The sequence below is a fragment of the Pan troglodytes genome, chromosome 3 (assembly GCF_028858775.2).
Source record: "Pan troglodytes isolate AG18354 chromosome 3, NHGRI_mPanTro3-v2.0_pri, whole genome shotgun sequence".
NCBI classification, from domain to species: domain Eukaryota; kingdom Metazoa; phylum Chordata; class Mammalia; order Primates; family Hominidae; genus Pan; species Pan troglodytes.
Window position 1 is genome coordinate 120,471,309 of NC_072401.2, and position 16,457 is coordinate 120,487,765.

At 35.8% G+C, this 16,457-nt stretch overlaps 2 protein-coding genes across 15 annotated transcripts in view; one reads left to right on the forward strand and one right to left on the reverse strand.

Moving 5' to 3' along the window:
• Positions 1-16,457, forward strand: part of LOC740478 (kelch-like protein 2) — a 152,491-nt gene that overhangs the window by 7,975 nt on the left and 128,059 nt on the right. The window lies entirely within an intron of this gene.
• Positions 10,429-13,539, reverse strand: FABP2 (fatty acid binding protein 2). Its single transcript, XM_016952137.2, has 4 exons — positions 13,437-13,539; positions 12,071-12,243; positions 10,925-11,032; positions 10,429-10,479 (listed from the first exon to the last, which is right to left on the reverse strand). Exons 1-4 carry the CDS (start codon positions 13,501-13,503, stop codon positions 10,429-10,431), a joined length of 399 nt encoding a protein of 132 aa, XP_016807626.2. The 5' UTR covers positions 13,504-13,539.

The window sequence follows — 16,457 nt, forward strand, 5'->3', positions numbered from 1 at the left end:
AGAAAGTCAATTAGTATAATATGCCACATTAGTAAGACAAGGGAAAAAGACAAACATTTCATTTCAATTGAGCAGAATAGGCACTTTATTCCCTAATAAAAACCAGCAGAAAACTGGGAATAGAAGGGAACTTCCTCAACTTGATAAAGGGTATAATGAAAAACCCACAGCTAACATCAAGCAACAACAACAAAATAGATAAATTGGATTTCATCAAAATTAAAAACTTTTGGGCATCAAAGAATATTGTAAAGAAAGTAAAAAGACAATTTACAGAATGGAAGAAAATATTTGTAAATCATATATCTGATAAAGATTTAACATACAGAATATATAAAGAACTTCTACAACTCTACAACAAAAAGAACCCAGTTAAAAAAAGTACTGATCAAAGGACTTGAACAGACATTTCTCCAAAGAAGATATACAAATAGCCAACATGCAGTTGAAAATATGCTCTACACCATTAGTCATTAAGGAAATGCAAATCAAAATCACAATGAGATACCATTTCACATCTGCTAGGATGGCAATAATAATATAATAATAATACAGAAAATAACAAGTGCTGGCAAGGATATAGAAAAACTTAAATCCTTTAACATTGCTAGTGGCAATGTAAAATAATGGAGCCATTATGGAAGGTAGTTTAGAGATTCCTCAAAAAGTTAAAGAAGAACCATATGACCTAGCAATCCTGCTTCTAGGTATATATCCCAAATAATTTAAAACAAAGACTCAGATACTTGTACACCAAGTATACACCAAGTGTGCTGTTTCATCGTAGCACTATTAACCATAGCCAAAAAGTAGAAACAACTCAATTGTCCATAAATGGATAAACAAAATGTAGTTATACATATCTTTAATTATTACTCAGCTATGAAAAGGAATGAAGTTCTGATATGTGCTACAACATGATGATTCTTGAAATAATGCTAAGTGTTTTAAAATAATGTTTGAAAAAACACTAAATGAAATAAGCTAGACACAAGTAAAAGGACAATCTATAGAATGGGAGAAAATATTTGATTTTTCAGGGGCTTGGGAGATGGGGGAATTAGGTGTTACTGCTTAATGGAAAGTTTCTGTTTGTGGTTATGAAAAAGTTTTGGAAATAGATGGTCGTGATGATTACACAACATTGTGAATATAATTAATAGTCACTGAATTGTATATATAACATAGTTAAAATGGCAAATTGTATATTATATGTATCTTACCACCTTAAAAGAACCCCCCTCAAAAAGAATATTAATACTTGACAGTCTTCACCTTCCCCACAACAAAAAGTTACATTGGTCTTCATTAGAGGACTAAATCTGTAAAATAAATTACAGATAATTCCTGTAGTTTATTAAGTTGGACTCTCTGGAAGTAATCAGGGTAGCAGTTCTTAAGTAAATAATTCTCTTTATGTATTTTTATGTATAGAGAGAAGGAGAGACAGAGTCTCACTGTTGCCCAGGCTGGTCTCAAACTCTCGGCCTCATGTGATCCTTTCACCTGGCCTCCCAAAGCACTGGGATTTCAGGTGTGAGCCACCACACCTGGCCCTTGCCTTTATGTCTTAAGTGGGGCTCTTTAAGGTCTTAAAACGTGAATTTTTCAAGTGCTGAGAAAATTAAAGTAGAAAAGCTTAGAAGACACTGGGTCTGTGAGGTAGAGGACACCTAAGCCCTTTTGGCCCCCATGTTCCAGCTGATAGCCAAAAGGTAGCGATAGATGTGAAAGGAGGAGGTTCTGCTGCCAGCTAAACCCCAATATTCCAGGACCTATGGTAAGACTTTGAGGACACCATCTAGTCCAGTACTTTGTTCTCAGATCTGATTGAACAAGTCCAGGTGCTTCAGATAATTGCTTCTTGTGACAACTTCAGGTTGTGCCATTCTTTACTCCCTGAAAGGAATATTAAAGTGGAAAACCTCAAGTAGTATTGCATTAAGAATGAGCTAGTGTACCCTCTTCTAGGTGCAGAAAGTAGAGTTGACAGTGTAGGCATTGTTAGGCTTCCATGAGGATTTCTTTTGAAAAGATGTTCCCTGCTTAAAAAATAAATGACAAATTTAGAGTATTCTGAGAGTTCAAAAGAAAAAGTTTATTTTCCCCCTATTTTCTATGTTGGCAAATGGGCCACATAAAGGTGTAGTTCTGTTCATTTAAGCTTTTGGAGTATTGCAACAGGTACCTCAAAGTTGGGGAAATGTTACTTGATTTTGAAAAGCATGAGGCATAGGAGGTAAAAGATGACACCAAAAAGCTAACCTAAATCAACTTAAGAGGGATACAGGCTCATGGTTTGTTAGTGGTCAGAGTTATAGAATGTAGGCATAGTGCAGCCGTGGTGTTTCTCTCTGTTTCTTCATCATTCCCATGCACACTAAATTTCATAAACAACTTTATTTTCATAGAGTGACTCTTGCCTGGAGATTAAGGGTACTCCCTAGGAACCTAAGGGAATGAGTAAAATGATCCCCACAGGAAGACAGGGCTACTCTCCCTGGTGTGAGAATGACTTCATCAATTTGTAACCCAGGCCGACTAAATATATCAATCATGTGTTGTTTTTATAACAGCTAGAAACTGGGAAGAATAGAGTTCATAAGGTTTTCAGTATTGTTACCTCACAAAATAATCCTTCAGAAATTCCAATTCAAAACATAGAAGGAGTCTATTGTTTGTTTCATAATGCCTATTTTGTTACATTACTCTGTTCTTCCTTAGCTAGCAACTTTGAGCCCCCATAGGCTATGCTAATTAGGCTCTTTATTTATTTTTTTGAGACAGAGTCTCTTCCAACCTGGAGTGCAGTGGCGTGATCATGGCTCACTGCAGCCTTGACCTCCTGGGCTCAAGGGATCCTCCTGCCTCAACCTCCTGAGTAGCTGGGATTGCAGGTGTGAGCTACTGTATCCAGCCCTAGGCTCACTATATTACAGAGCCCAGAAACACTCAGTGTAATTCCAAGGCTCTTTAAGACTGTCACTGGCTCAAGGATCCAAATCCAGGGCTCTGACTAAAACATACTTAGAATGGCTCATTCTCTCACTCCCTTCAAGTGTTGCTCAAATGTTACCTATTCAGTGCTATCTTACTCCCTATTTAAAACTGCACCCATGATCTCACCTCTGACACTCCACATCCCTCTTTCTGGTTTTATTTTTCTCAATAGCGCTTATATCATCTAATGTACTATATATTTTACTTCATTCTCTTGTTTATTATCTGTATCCCTTCCATGATGACAGGGATTTTTGTCTGTTTTGTTCTTTGTTGTATCTGTAACACCTAGATCAGCACCTGGCACATAGTGCCTGCATATAAGACATGCTTAATATATATTTTGATGGATGATATTTCGAATGAAAATTTACCTACATAACCACATCAAGTAAAATTGAATTTGGACTCTAGGACAACTGCTTGGATCCAAATCCTGGTTCAGCGACTTATGGCTGTTGACCTTGGGCAAGTTATGTAACCTCTCTCTGCCTCAGTTTTCTCATGTGTAAAATGAGACTAATAATAATTGTTATTATATAGACTTTGTTGTGATGATGAACATGAATTGGTATTATAAAGCACTTTGAAAAATACCTGGCACATTGGAAACACCATGTATTAATAAATGTTAACTTGTAGTGGTAGAAGGAGTTGCATTTAACTGTATCTGAGTTAGTGCTATGTTTTATAAATAAAGCATTTATTTAGATTTTATGATATCCCCCTTGTGTGTAGGAGCCAATTTGTATGAAAATAAGGATGACAGGAGTCTGACGTGTGAGTTAGGCCCTTTAATAATTCAAGAAAGTCCGTACAATCAAGCATCTTATGAAAAATAGTTCAATGGAAAGTATAATTCAAGATAACATATATTTCTATGAAAGCCTACCGTTACTCCTTTATAATACTTATCGCAATAATTTTTACTTATTCAATATGTCTTCTATGTCTAGATTCTAAGCTAAGCAGATTCAAAGTTCCATGGAAACAAAATAGATTTGTCTTGTTCACCACTAAAAACTCCTGTCATATTTAGCACATGGTAGGTGCTTGGTTCATATTTGGTTAAAGGAATATGTATTCTTGGCTACTCAGAATACGAGGAGCCTATACTGAACAAGTTATCTTTTTATCCACCAGAAGCAAGAATTCATTACTTCCACATCTAAAAATGTTATCTCACCCCTCTTTTCTTCTATCCGGTTTTTGTTTACTAGAACTCATCATGACTGCTTTTACCTCATGGCATCTGTTGTTTGCTTTTCCATCTGTATCTTAACTTTTGCCCATCATTACTAGCTAATGACTTTTTCTGTGTATTGAAGTCAAGTTCTCAACAGAGACCCTACCTGGTTTTAATTAATGAGAATTATTGGTCTTGGACAGAGTTCTCCTATCATTGGCTGCTCTCAAGTATAGAAATTGACTGCCCTTGGGTCAGGTGGCCATTTTTGACCTAATCAGATATGGCTAGGGTGATCTGGTTCAGAATAAGTTTATCTGTTTGTAAAGAACAACAAGGACTTATTCCCTCAGTAGATCTTCTGGGTTTAAGAAAGAATGGGGAAAGCTGGCTTTCTGAGGCTGGGGCTGCCCAGCATGCCCCAAATTACAATCATTAATATTTACTATGTGTTAGAGGGATACAGTGTGGGGTATAGATATAAGACCCTATCCTTGCCCTCATATAGCTCACAAACTAGAGGAGACAGGCAAGCAGATTGAATACAGAGTAATGGTATTGCTGGAGTTGAACACTTTGTGCCATGGGAACATGCAGGACAAACACTCAGTCTGGACTGGGATTGTGAAATAACCTCCATCTTCACTGAGGTTTCTCTGTTCCGAGTATAGTTAAAGAGAGGAAGTTCTGTGTCACAATGATGTCCTTCAGTATCCTTTTTTAAAAAAAAATCTTGTTTAAAAGTTTCTAAATTAAAACGAAGAGAGGGCATTGAGCATATACTCCTTTACCTAAAAGACATTTTGTTTTCAAGTTTAGGAAGAGTACTGTTCTTTGACTTTCAGGTGTTTTCTCCAGTGAATATAGTGAGTGTGCCAGAATCATTTGATAAGAACAGTTACACTACCTGTAATCTGAGAGATGTGGCTTTGAAACTGGGCTGACATTTAGGGAGCACTTCCTTGCCTGTCCTCCTTCAGAGTTCTACTACTCCTTCATTTCACAGCAGTCCTAACTACTAATTGTTTAAGCTCCCTCTTTCATTCCTGGAAATCTTGATTACATGGCAGGGAGGACTTCTCGCAATCCATCATTCTAATGGAATCTTCAATGAGGATATATATGGATGAGAGAAGCCCTCTGGAACACTATGCTTTATCCATGACTATTGATTTCCACCATTTGCTTCAAACTTTCATCTTCTGCCACTGTCTTGCATACTCTTCTTTTCCAGTCAATTCTCCAGTAAAATCTGTTCCAGACAATAGCTTGAAGGTTGGTCATCGGGCCTGAAGGCAATATACACCACCCTGCATATTAGCACCCACTGAGTGAGAGTATAACCCTACTCTAGATGACCATCCAATGCTGAAGATGATGATGCTATTCTTGGTATTTCGATTCAGACCCAAGATGAGCCTGAGAGTTTGTATCCATTTGAGGAAATTCTTAATGACCTAAATATCTCTACCAATAGTGTTCATCATTAAATACTTGCTGTCTGGCACATAGTGCTTTTTTAAAATTATTTTTTGTTCAATAAATGAAAGCAGTTTTAGTGGATCGGTTCAAGAGGAGTTTTTGTATTAGCTTTGTTTAGTGTGGAGTTTGGAACTGAAGAAGCATTTAATAATTAACATTTTAAAGTGTAGACTACAGTATATCAGACCTTTCTGGAACACTCCCTAGACACTGAAATGCGGCAAAGACACTGCATTGGAAACCTCTGAAAGAGTCTGTATCCTTGGCCAGCAGATGGCATTCTTATACTATAGTTTAGAGAAAGCAAGTAGCAAAAGGTAAAGAAGCACTTCTTAATGATGAAGTGACCACCTACCTCCTTTTTCCCTTCCCCATCACCGCATAACCTTATCTCACTTCCATTTTATCCCAGGCAACTATCTTTTCCATCCATCCATTCACCCTTCTTTAGGTGCCTAGAGATATCTTGCTACCATTCTCTCTAGTTGCTCATAGGAAAATATCTTTTGTACTTATTAATAGTCAATCCATAGAAATAGGACAAGCCACATAATTTTCAGGGCCCTGTGTAAAATGAAAATGCAGAAGTTGTTCAAAAAGTATTGAGAATTTTAGGACAGTAAGAAAAGAGCATTAAACCAAGCACAGGGCCCTCTGAGCCTGCACAAGCCATACACCCATGAAACCAGCCATACTTTATAATGTAAATATTTCCCTCTTCCCATCCTACCTTCCATTATTCTAATGTCCTGTCCCCTGTGACCCACACCAAAAAGGCTGCTTAAGAAAGGAAGGAATCACTAAATGTTATTCAGACATCATAGAATCTTAGCACTGAAAGAAAATTTAGAGATCTAGTTCAATCCTCTCATTTTAAAGATGATTAAACTACATTCCAAAGAGATGAAGAGACTCTCCCAAAGTCCCCAGCTAGTTATGTCACAGACTGGACTGGAACTAAGTATTCTCATCTACCAGGCCAAGGCTCACTCTCTCACGCAGACTCCATGAGAGGTATTTTAAGAAAAGAGTTTTCCCATCTACTCAGGATATACTTTGCCCCATTTTCTCTAGAGGAGAAGGGTACATGTTTATGTTACATTTGAGTACCAGGTATATGCCAGGCATTACACTCGATGTTTTATACATAATACCTCAATTGCAACAACCTCAGAAAATCATTACATTTTCCCCATTTTTCAAATGAGAAAAATAGAGAATCAGAACTTGAATTTTAGTCAGTAAATGGGCAGACAAGAATTTGGGCAAGTCTGTGATTCTAAAACCCATTCTTTTTCACCACATCATTCCTAAATTTTAGGAAAGCTGAGTCAGCCTGTGTTTCCTGAACATTGGTCTTGTTTTTGGTCAGCTCTGGGTGATTTGGGGACTCTTTCCAGGCTATGTTCTTCAAATTTACCAGGTTTGCTACTGCCTTGGTGTCTTTGCTCCAGGGTGTTTCCTCTGCTTGAAACACTCTTCCCCCAGATATTTCATGAAAAACAGGACCACGTGTTGGAGAGGTAACAGGGCATCTGATCATATAGGGTCTTACAGGTCATTGTAAGAACATTGGCTTTTTCCTCTGAGTGAAAATGGAAGCCATTGCAGCAGTTTGAGCAGATAAGCGATGTGATCAGATTTAGATTTTTAAAGGATCCTTCTGGCTGCTGTGTAGAAAAAGAGACTAAAGGGGTGGAGTAGGGAAGGTAGAAGTTCTTGGGCTTTTTAGAGAGTTGTAACAGTAATCCAGGAAAAAGATAATGGTGGCTCATACTAAGGTGATAGCAGTGGAAGTGATGGGAAGTGGTTGGATTCTGGAGTTATATGTGTATGTAAGTACTATATTTTTAACCTCTTGTTATGGAAAATCTCAAATACATACAGAAGTACAGAGATGAATATAATGAATTCCTGTGTTCCTATTCAGTGAACCTATCATATGTTATTATGTGTCAGGCACTTTGCAACAGCTGCAAGAATTGCCAACTTGTATCAATCTTCCTCCCCAACCCTAGATTGGGGAGAAAGCAATTTGAAGCAAATCCCAGATACCATATTGCATGTGTAAATATTTCAGCTTCTACTACTCCAACTGCTTCTGACTGCCCCGACATTCTGCTATCTACCCTATGGTTACTGCTTGTTCATAGTTTCAGGTACTCATGACTTCTACTTATTGTCTGCTCTATTTGTCCTCCTTAAGCCTTTTTCCTTGCTATCAACTACTAACTGTGTACTTCTCAAATTCAAACTCCCTAAAAAGAGGTTCTTGCAGGTTCAGTTAGTTGTCATTTTTCCTTCTACACAGAGCTCATGATCTGGCCAAATTGTGGTAGCTTGGCTGCTCTTGGGTCAGGGACCCTCTTTTGGCCAAGCAGGGTAGTGTAATGACAAGGTTGGTTTTCCCGAAAAACGGTTGTTGAAATGGAAGTCACTTAACAAATAATAGGCTGCTCTCCAATACTAATAAATAGTGGAAATTTAATTCTAGAAAGGATATAAATGGTGAAAAAAGTCAGCCTGCAATGAGACTAGAAATAGATAAGTGTCTAATCACTCAACACCATTATTTTACAGTCTGACCTGACTCATTTAGAGTGCTATTCTTGGGTGCCACTGAGGAATTAAGGACTTTTTTTTTCTTAATATATTTTTGTTTATAACAGGCTGAGTAATAGCATAGATCATAATGATCTAGGCTGAAAGTCAAGACCTACATTTAATTCTTCTGTTCATCATGGACTTTGTACAATATTAGACAAGCTAATAAACTTCTTTGTGCCTTTGTCTCTCTCAGTTTTTGTATTGAGATTAATACCTGCCTTTTCCTGATTCATATATGGTAGATACATAAGATTAGAGGGATAAAAGTACATTGAGCTTTTATGAAGAGAAGCATGTGAAAATCTAAATAATTACTATTTCGTATGTGAAGATTTTTATGAAATTATAAAATGAACATAGATTTAAGGTATTTTTATATAAATTTAAGGAGTACAAGTATAGTTTTGTTACATTGATATATTGCATAGTGGTAAAGTCTGGGCTGTAACCATCACCCCCTGAATAATGTACATTGTACCCATTAAGTAAATTATCATCGCCCCCTGCCAACCCTCCAACTCTTCCAAGTCTCCAGTGTCTGTTATTCTACACTCTGGTGTGTCCATGTGTATACATTATTTAGCTCCCACTTAGAAGTGAGAACACGCAGTATTCAACTTTCAAAGATTACATACTCTCTAATCTATTCATTTTCATCAGGTACTCAAACATTTTTCTTCCTACATTTTAATGTATATGTCATATGTATATACCACTTAGAACAGTGTGTGGCAAGTAGTAAGAACTATGTAAATGTTAAGCTGTTATCTACATCACTGTGAAAAAGAATTTGTCAAAAGTCTATAGAGTTGCAGCTGCAAATGCTTAAAAATTTTACCCCCTCTCCATCCCCTAATATGTACCCTGCTAAAATACAATTACGTGAAGCACATAAAATTTTACGTCATGTGAAAATATGAATAAAAGGAAACTTTTTGAGCCCTGGAAAATTGGCAATGTATGTGTTTATGTGAAAAAACCCACAACAACAAAAAAGAAGGGGGTGGTTAAAAATAACATTGATAACTGATATCTCCATTGTTCTCAAAGACAGGTTAGTGGACAGGCTGCATCAGAATCACCAGGAAATTTTCTAGAATTCTTGGTTCTATTAGCGATTCTGATATAATAGAATAACAGTGGAGATTAAGAATGCAGAAATTGTTTAAGTTTCTCAGATGATCCTGATTTTCAGCCAAGCCTGGGAATGACTGATGTGTACAAAAATGTAATACAATAATTTAATTTAATGTAGTACATCATTTATTTCCTATCATCCTATTCAAAGTGGTATGTATTGGGAAATATCTGCCCCCAGGGAAGAGGGCTGAGAGGATATCTATCAAAATCAGAATGGCAATTATCTCTGGATTATGAGTTATGGAAATACTTATTTTACATTTGTGTTTCTTATTTCTAAGTTTTCTGGTTGAGCATATATTATTTTTATAATAATAGATATTACTTACAACCAGTGCCAGAAAATTATTCACAACCAGTTCAAGATGTTAAAGACTCATATGCAGCCTATGCTTTTAGTTTATCAAATGTAAAGAAAAAAAACAACTTGAGAGGCTGAGGCAGGAGGATTGCTTGAGGCCAGGGGTTCAAGACCAGCCTGGGCAATATAGCAAGACCCCATCTCTAAAAAAAATAAAAAGAAAACAAAACAAAAATTAGCTGGGCATGGTGGAATGTACCCATAGTCCTAGCTACTCAGAAGCCTGAGGCAGGAAGATTGCATGAGTCCAGGAGTTTGAGGTTACAGTGAGCTATGATCTCTCCACTACATTCCAGCCTGAGTGAAAGAGTAAGACCCTCTCTCTACGAAAACAATCTGTCAATTCATATTCACATACTTTTTCTTTTAAAAGGCAAGGCTACATATAAAGCAACATGGACACAATATTTATTTTTGTTTTTTAAAATGTCACAAATTCTTTTAGTAAATATATATCTTAGAGAATATAAAACAAATTAAATCCTAATTAGCTTTTACTTCTTTTGCTTTGGCATGAATGGAAATATACCAATGTTTATAAAAGGACCAATCAGTCAGTAACCTTATACTTGATGGGGTGAAATAAACAGTTCTGGTACCATATAGATCTTCTGTCCAATTTGTATTTTGGACTGTGCGCCAAGAATAATGCTCAATCCTTTTTAAAGATCCTTTTGGCTTCTACTCCTTCATATACATAAGTCTGAAAGGTGTTAACAAACAGAAGAATTTATCTTTAAGGTTTACATCTAAGTTAAGAAAAAGTAGTATTATAGTTTTATACTATATGAGTTTATACTATTTTTATATTATATATTCATATATATTATATGAGTATGAGTTTATACAATTTTTTCTTGTACTTGATAGCAAGATTTTATACAGATATGGGATACAGCCATTTTAAGACACATGTTGGTTTGTAGTCATTTACATTTTCAGTTAAAATAGGCATTGATTATTTGACATATATAAGTTGTCTTTAGTAAATAGGCATCAGAAAATAGCTATACAATATTTTTAAAATCAGTAAGATTTATGAGAAAAGAAGTAGTCAGTTTACTGAAGATCTGGCTCAGCAGTGACAAAAATTATTGTTTTGTAGTAATTTTTGCCTTTTGAAAATAGCTATAAATTTGACAACTCACCTGGACTAGTTCATCACCTACAATTTCTCGGACAGTATTCAGTTCGTTTCCATTGTCTGTCCGTTTGAATTTTCCAATAAGTTTATTTCCCTCAAGGCTCCAGGTCCCCTACATAATAATAATAATAATAATAATAATAATAATAATAATAATAATGGCATTTATTAGGGTCTTACACATGTCAGGCACTGTTCTGAGTTCTGTAGACACACTTTTTCATTTAATCTTCATGGTGACCCTATGAAACTGATACTATTATCTCTACTTTGCAGAAGAGGAGACTGTAAAATGGCACAGTGATTCACCTAAAGTCACAGAATGAGGATTGAACCTAGGCCATTGGGCTACAGAGTATGTGTTGATAACCATTATGCTTGTTCTCTTCAATAATTTCCATATGCTGAATTTTAAGGCAGATGAGCAGCACTTCTTTCTGAATCTTTCATGTTACGTGTCCAGAAATATAGTCATGGTTAAAATTAGTTTCATGGAGATGTTAACAACTCTGTGCTTGTTTTAATTTGTGTGATTGTGGTATTAATTAAAGAAAGACATAACTTATGATAAAACATTCAGTAGTTAAATTGTCATTACAAACATGTAATTTAAATAGAAAAATGTTGAGGCTAAAAAAAGTTTTTAAAAAATTTGTTGAAAATGATGACTTCCTAAAATGTGTTATCTTAAACATGAAAAGGTACACTCCCAATGACCTACAATACATCAAATCTTTCCATTTGGTAACTCACTCATTTGTTCATTTATTCATTTCTTTTATTATTTCAACATGTTAAATTACTATTACAGTTAAGTTACATATTAACTCTAAGGGCTTCTTTTGCTGTACTGTTTAAAAACACAGTTTTAAATTTCTTTATGAATAGGTCTATATTCAGTCATTCAAAAGATAGTTTTCTAATTCTTACTGTTCAGTTCAGATTCTTCACAGATGCATGTAAAAATAAAAGCATATTTAAATACCCTGCCAATTTGTGCAATATATAATGTAGACAAACTTCATTGGCTTCTTCAGTTAGTGAAGGAGACCTGCATTAATTAAACCATCTAATGAAATAGAGCAGAAATCATTTTAATATTGGGTAGAAAAATCAAGAATGCATTGCTCATAAAAAAAAAAATTCTTACCCTGAGTTCAGTTCCATCTGCTAGGTTGTAATTAAAGGTGACACCAAGTTCAAAAACAATTTCAATGTTTCGAAAAGCGCTTGATTCTTTGACTGTGAATTTATTTCCTTCTTGTGTAATTGTCAGCTTCAAATTGTCATGAGCTGCAAGCTTCCTTTTCACTATATTAACACCTGTAAAAGGTAAGACAATGGAGAAAATAAAGTCAAATCCCATAGGAAGTGTTTATTTTTCCAAGTTATGTTTTGTTTGTTTATTTTGAGGGTGGGAAGAAAACTCGGTAGCATTGCCTTTGCACAAGAACATTCAGATTGCTTCTATAGAAGTTCAGGTTCAATCAGATCAAGAGAACTGATTAAAGTTGTTTTTCCATAACTTGAGAAAAATTAAGTAGAGTACAGAATTATAGAATCTTAGAGCTGAGCAACCTTAATAAGATTAACAAACTGTTCATTTCAATGTTAAGTAAATCAAATTCTAGAAATATCAAATGAAGGATTAAAATGTATATTCATATATTTATAAGGAAGCACATCTTTAATTCCACATATACAGTATTCTTTTTTCTTAAATGCCCCTTTGTTTTTCTTAGTGGCTTTAACATTTTGAACTTTATAGTTCTATTTGCTTCTTGTGGCATTTCTTTCTGACACAAAAATGAGAAAATTAGCAAATATTAAGCCAAAATCACTATAAGAATCCACAACTTTTATAAATTTAAACTTAGAGTTCCTAAACTGTAAGCTATAATTGATGCAGATTGTTCTTTTAGGGGAATGACACAAATTTGTTTGCCTATCTTGTATAGTGTATGGGCTGCCAGAGTATTGGTATCAATTTATAAATCAGTTAAATTAAACGCCCTGGAGAAAACTACACAGCTTCTCAAGATTATTCCAAAACTTTTTTAAGTTAGAAGAAATCAGAATTAAATCTAACTTATTCAGAGCTATAAATTTTAAGAGAACCTTTTCCATTACTTTCTTATATGGTCTTTGCTTTTCCATCTCCTAGAATTTAACATTTTCAGATCTGGAAGTTATTATTACACGCTGCCATTTTCTTACTGTAAACAACAAAAAAAGTCATTTTTCAGTTAAAGAGTGAAGGAAACATATCTGGATCTTTTTGGTGTGTTTCAGAGAACAGCACTCAAAGAATCTTTTCTTCCATTAGTGAGATAGTGGATTCTTCCTAATGTAAGAAGGGAGAATATGGTTTCCCTCCTCTGAACATCTTCTGGATCCTCTCTACCACATCAGGAGCTATCTGTAAGCTATCTGTAATCTCCTAGAGATTTAGGAGTTAGAAAGAAAAATGTTTGTAAGAAAGCAAAGAATGAGCCACAAAGAAATAAAGTCTTTACCCATTTTTTCCATGAACTTGTCATAGTTTTCACTCCGGTCAACCTTCCAAGTGCCATCAAATGCCATGATTTCAGTTGAGTCAGCCTCCAGGCAGCTAGAGATTCAGGTCTGTCCTTGGGCGAGAATTTATTATATTTCTTATCTTAGAACCAACTTCATACTGTGATGTGGAAGCTTAAAGTTCAGGAAATCACCTAACTACTCTATGTCAAGCAATTAATTAATTCTTATTCTTATTAATTAATTCTTAATTCTCGTTCTGTACATTCCTGAGATCTTCTGAAATTCAACTGAATTAAAACATGAGAAGCATACCTATTCTGTCTTAAACTACAGTTTGTGGGCATACGTATTTCAAGAATTAGAATGCATGCCGTCTGAAGATTGTTTTTCTAAGTTCAAAGTGCAGACTATGTTGGAGCTAATATAATTTATAGCATATATCAAATAACGTGGGAAATGAGACCATGACCTATCCCTTTTTCACAACAGCAATTATCTTGTAAAGTAAGACTTTATGATGAAATACAGTTGAAAAGTTAAAGTTAATAAGATTCGTTTTCTAATATGTCTTTTTGCATTGTGTTTAGCATTGCCAGGAGTTTGGATAAATATCCTGGCACTTTGTAGGGTGCATGACACACAATAAGTGCTCATTGATTTTTGTCTTGATCCTGAATGGTGATAGGCCACTGAGCAAAAATTCAAGAGGTACAAATGAGGCTGGATGGTGTAAAAACTTGCATAAAAGAAAGAATGAGCTTTAAACATCTGCCATGTGCAGAGAGAACAAAATCCAGTTTTAGCTGTGCCATTAATTAAAACCACTCCTTCATTTTACTCTCACTGCCTCTCGTCCCCAAACCCAGTAGAGTCAGAAGCCACAGCTCAATTATGTATGTGGGGTCAGGGTATAGAGGGTAGCTAAAAAGGTACAAAGAAAAGGTCACCATATCTCTCCTTTCCCTACTTCAGGCTGCCAGCCAGGAACAGGCCAAGCTTGGGGAGGAAACTTGGTGTGAAGTAAAGAGTTTTAATTACTAGTCTTAAGATGTTTATTACTAAAATGAGTCTATTATTGTGACTGAATGTGACCAGATAACATCTTATTAACTAAGGGTCAGGAAAGAAGCTCTAGGGCTTGCCCAAGATATTACTTAGGGTCAAGGGAAGATAAATCTAACAGATTTGAACAGAACTTTGGGGAACAGAATCCCAGTTTTTAAATTTTGATATTATTTTATATTTTGATTTTTAAAAATCTTTTAAACATTTTAGATATTGTTTGATTTTTTATTTCGAGTTGCCCACTTTTTATTTTATTAAGTAAGCACTTTAAAAAGCAAACTATTTTCTACTAGCTCTATTATTTCATTAAAAAAGAAAAAGAGTTGCCTGGTGCAGTGGTTCTTGCCTGTAATCCCAGCTATTAGAGAGGCTGAGGCAGGAGAATCACTTCAGGCCAGGAGTTCGAAACCAGCAGTTTGAGGCCAGCCTAAGCAACATAGGGAGAGCCTGACTGTAACAATTACAATAAAATAAATTAGCCAGGTGTAATGGCACATGCCTGTAGTCCCAGCTACTTGGGAGGCTAAGGCGGGAAGATCTCTTGATCCCAGGAGTTGGAGATTGCAATGAGTTGTGATCATGCCAGTACACTCCAGCCCGAGCAACAGAGAGATCCCATCTCTAAAAAATAAATAAATTTTTAAATGTCAAAAAAGGAAAGAAAAAGAACACATATACACACTCATGAGTTGGGGACAAAGGTCATAATGGGAAGTCCTTTACATTCATAATTTAGCTTTACTTTCAAAATTAGGTACATTGTGATTTTTTAATCTTTTTTCAAAGAATTAAAACTGTATCACTTGGGAGCTATCAACCTAATACACTTTCTTTCTTTTTTTATTACACTTTAAGTTTTAGGGCACATGTGCACAACGTGCAGGTTTGTTACATATGTACACATGTGCCATGTTGGTGTGCTGCACCCATTAACTCGTCATTTAACATTAGGTATACCTCCTAATGCTATCCCTCCCCTCTCCCCCCACCCCAAATCAGGCCCTGGTGTGTGATGTTCCCCTTCCTGTGTCTAAGTGTTCTCATTGTTCAATTCCCACCTATAAGTGAGAACATGCGGTCTTTGGTTTTTTGTCCTTGCAATAGTTTGCTGAGAATGATGGCTTCCAGCTTCATCCATGTCCCTACAAAGGACATGAACTCATCCTTTTTTATGGCTGCATAGTATTCCATGGTGTATATGTGCCACATTTTCTTAATCCAGTCTATCATTGTTGGACATTTGGGTTGGTTCCAAGTCTTTGCTATTGTGAATAGTGCCCCTATAAACATATGTGTGCATGTGTCTTTATAGCAGCATGTTTTATAATCCTTTGGTTATATACCCACTAATGGGATGGCTGGGTCAAATGGTATTTCTAGTTCTAGATCCCTGAGGAATCACCACACTGACTTCCACAAGGGTTGAACTAGTTTACAGTCCCATCAGCAGTGTAAAAGTGTTCCTATTTCTCCACATCCTCTCCAGCACCTGTTGTTTCCCGACTTTTTAATGATCAACATTCTAACTGGTGTGAGATGGTATCTCATTGTGGTTTCGATTTGCATTTCTCTGATGGCCAGTGATGATGAACATTTTTTCATGTGTCTTTTGGCTGCATAAATGTCTTCTTTTGAGAAGTGTCTGTTCATATCCTTCGCCCACTTGTTGATGGGGTTGTTTGTTTTTTTCTTGTAAATTTGTTTGAGTTCATTGTAGATTCTGGATATTAGCCCTTTGTCAGATGAGTAGATTGCAAAAATTTTCTCCCATTCTATAGGTTGCCTGTTCACTCTGATGGTAGTTTCTTTTGCTGTGCAGAGGCTCTTGAGTTTAATTAGATCCCATTTGTCAATTTTGTCTTTTGTTGCCATTGCTTTTGGTGTTTTAGTCATGAAGTACTTGCCCATGCCTATGTCCTGAATGGTATTGCCTAGGTTTTCTTCTAGGGTTT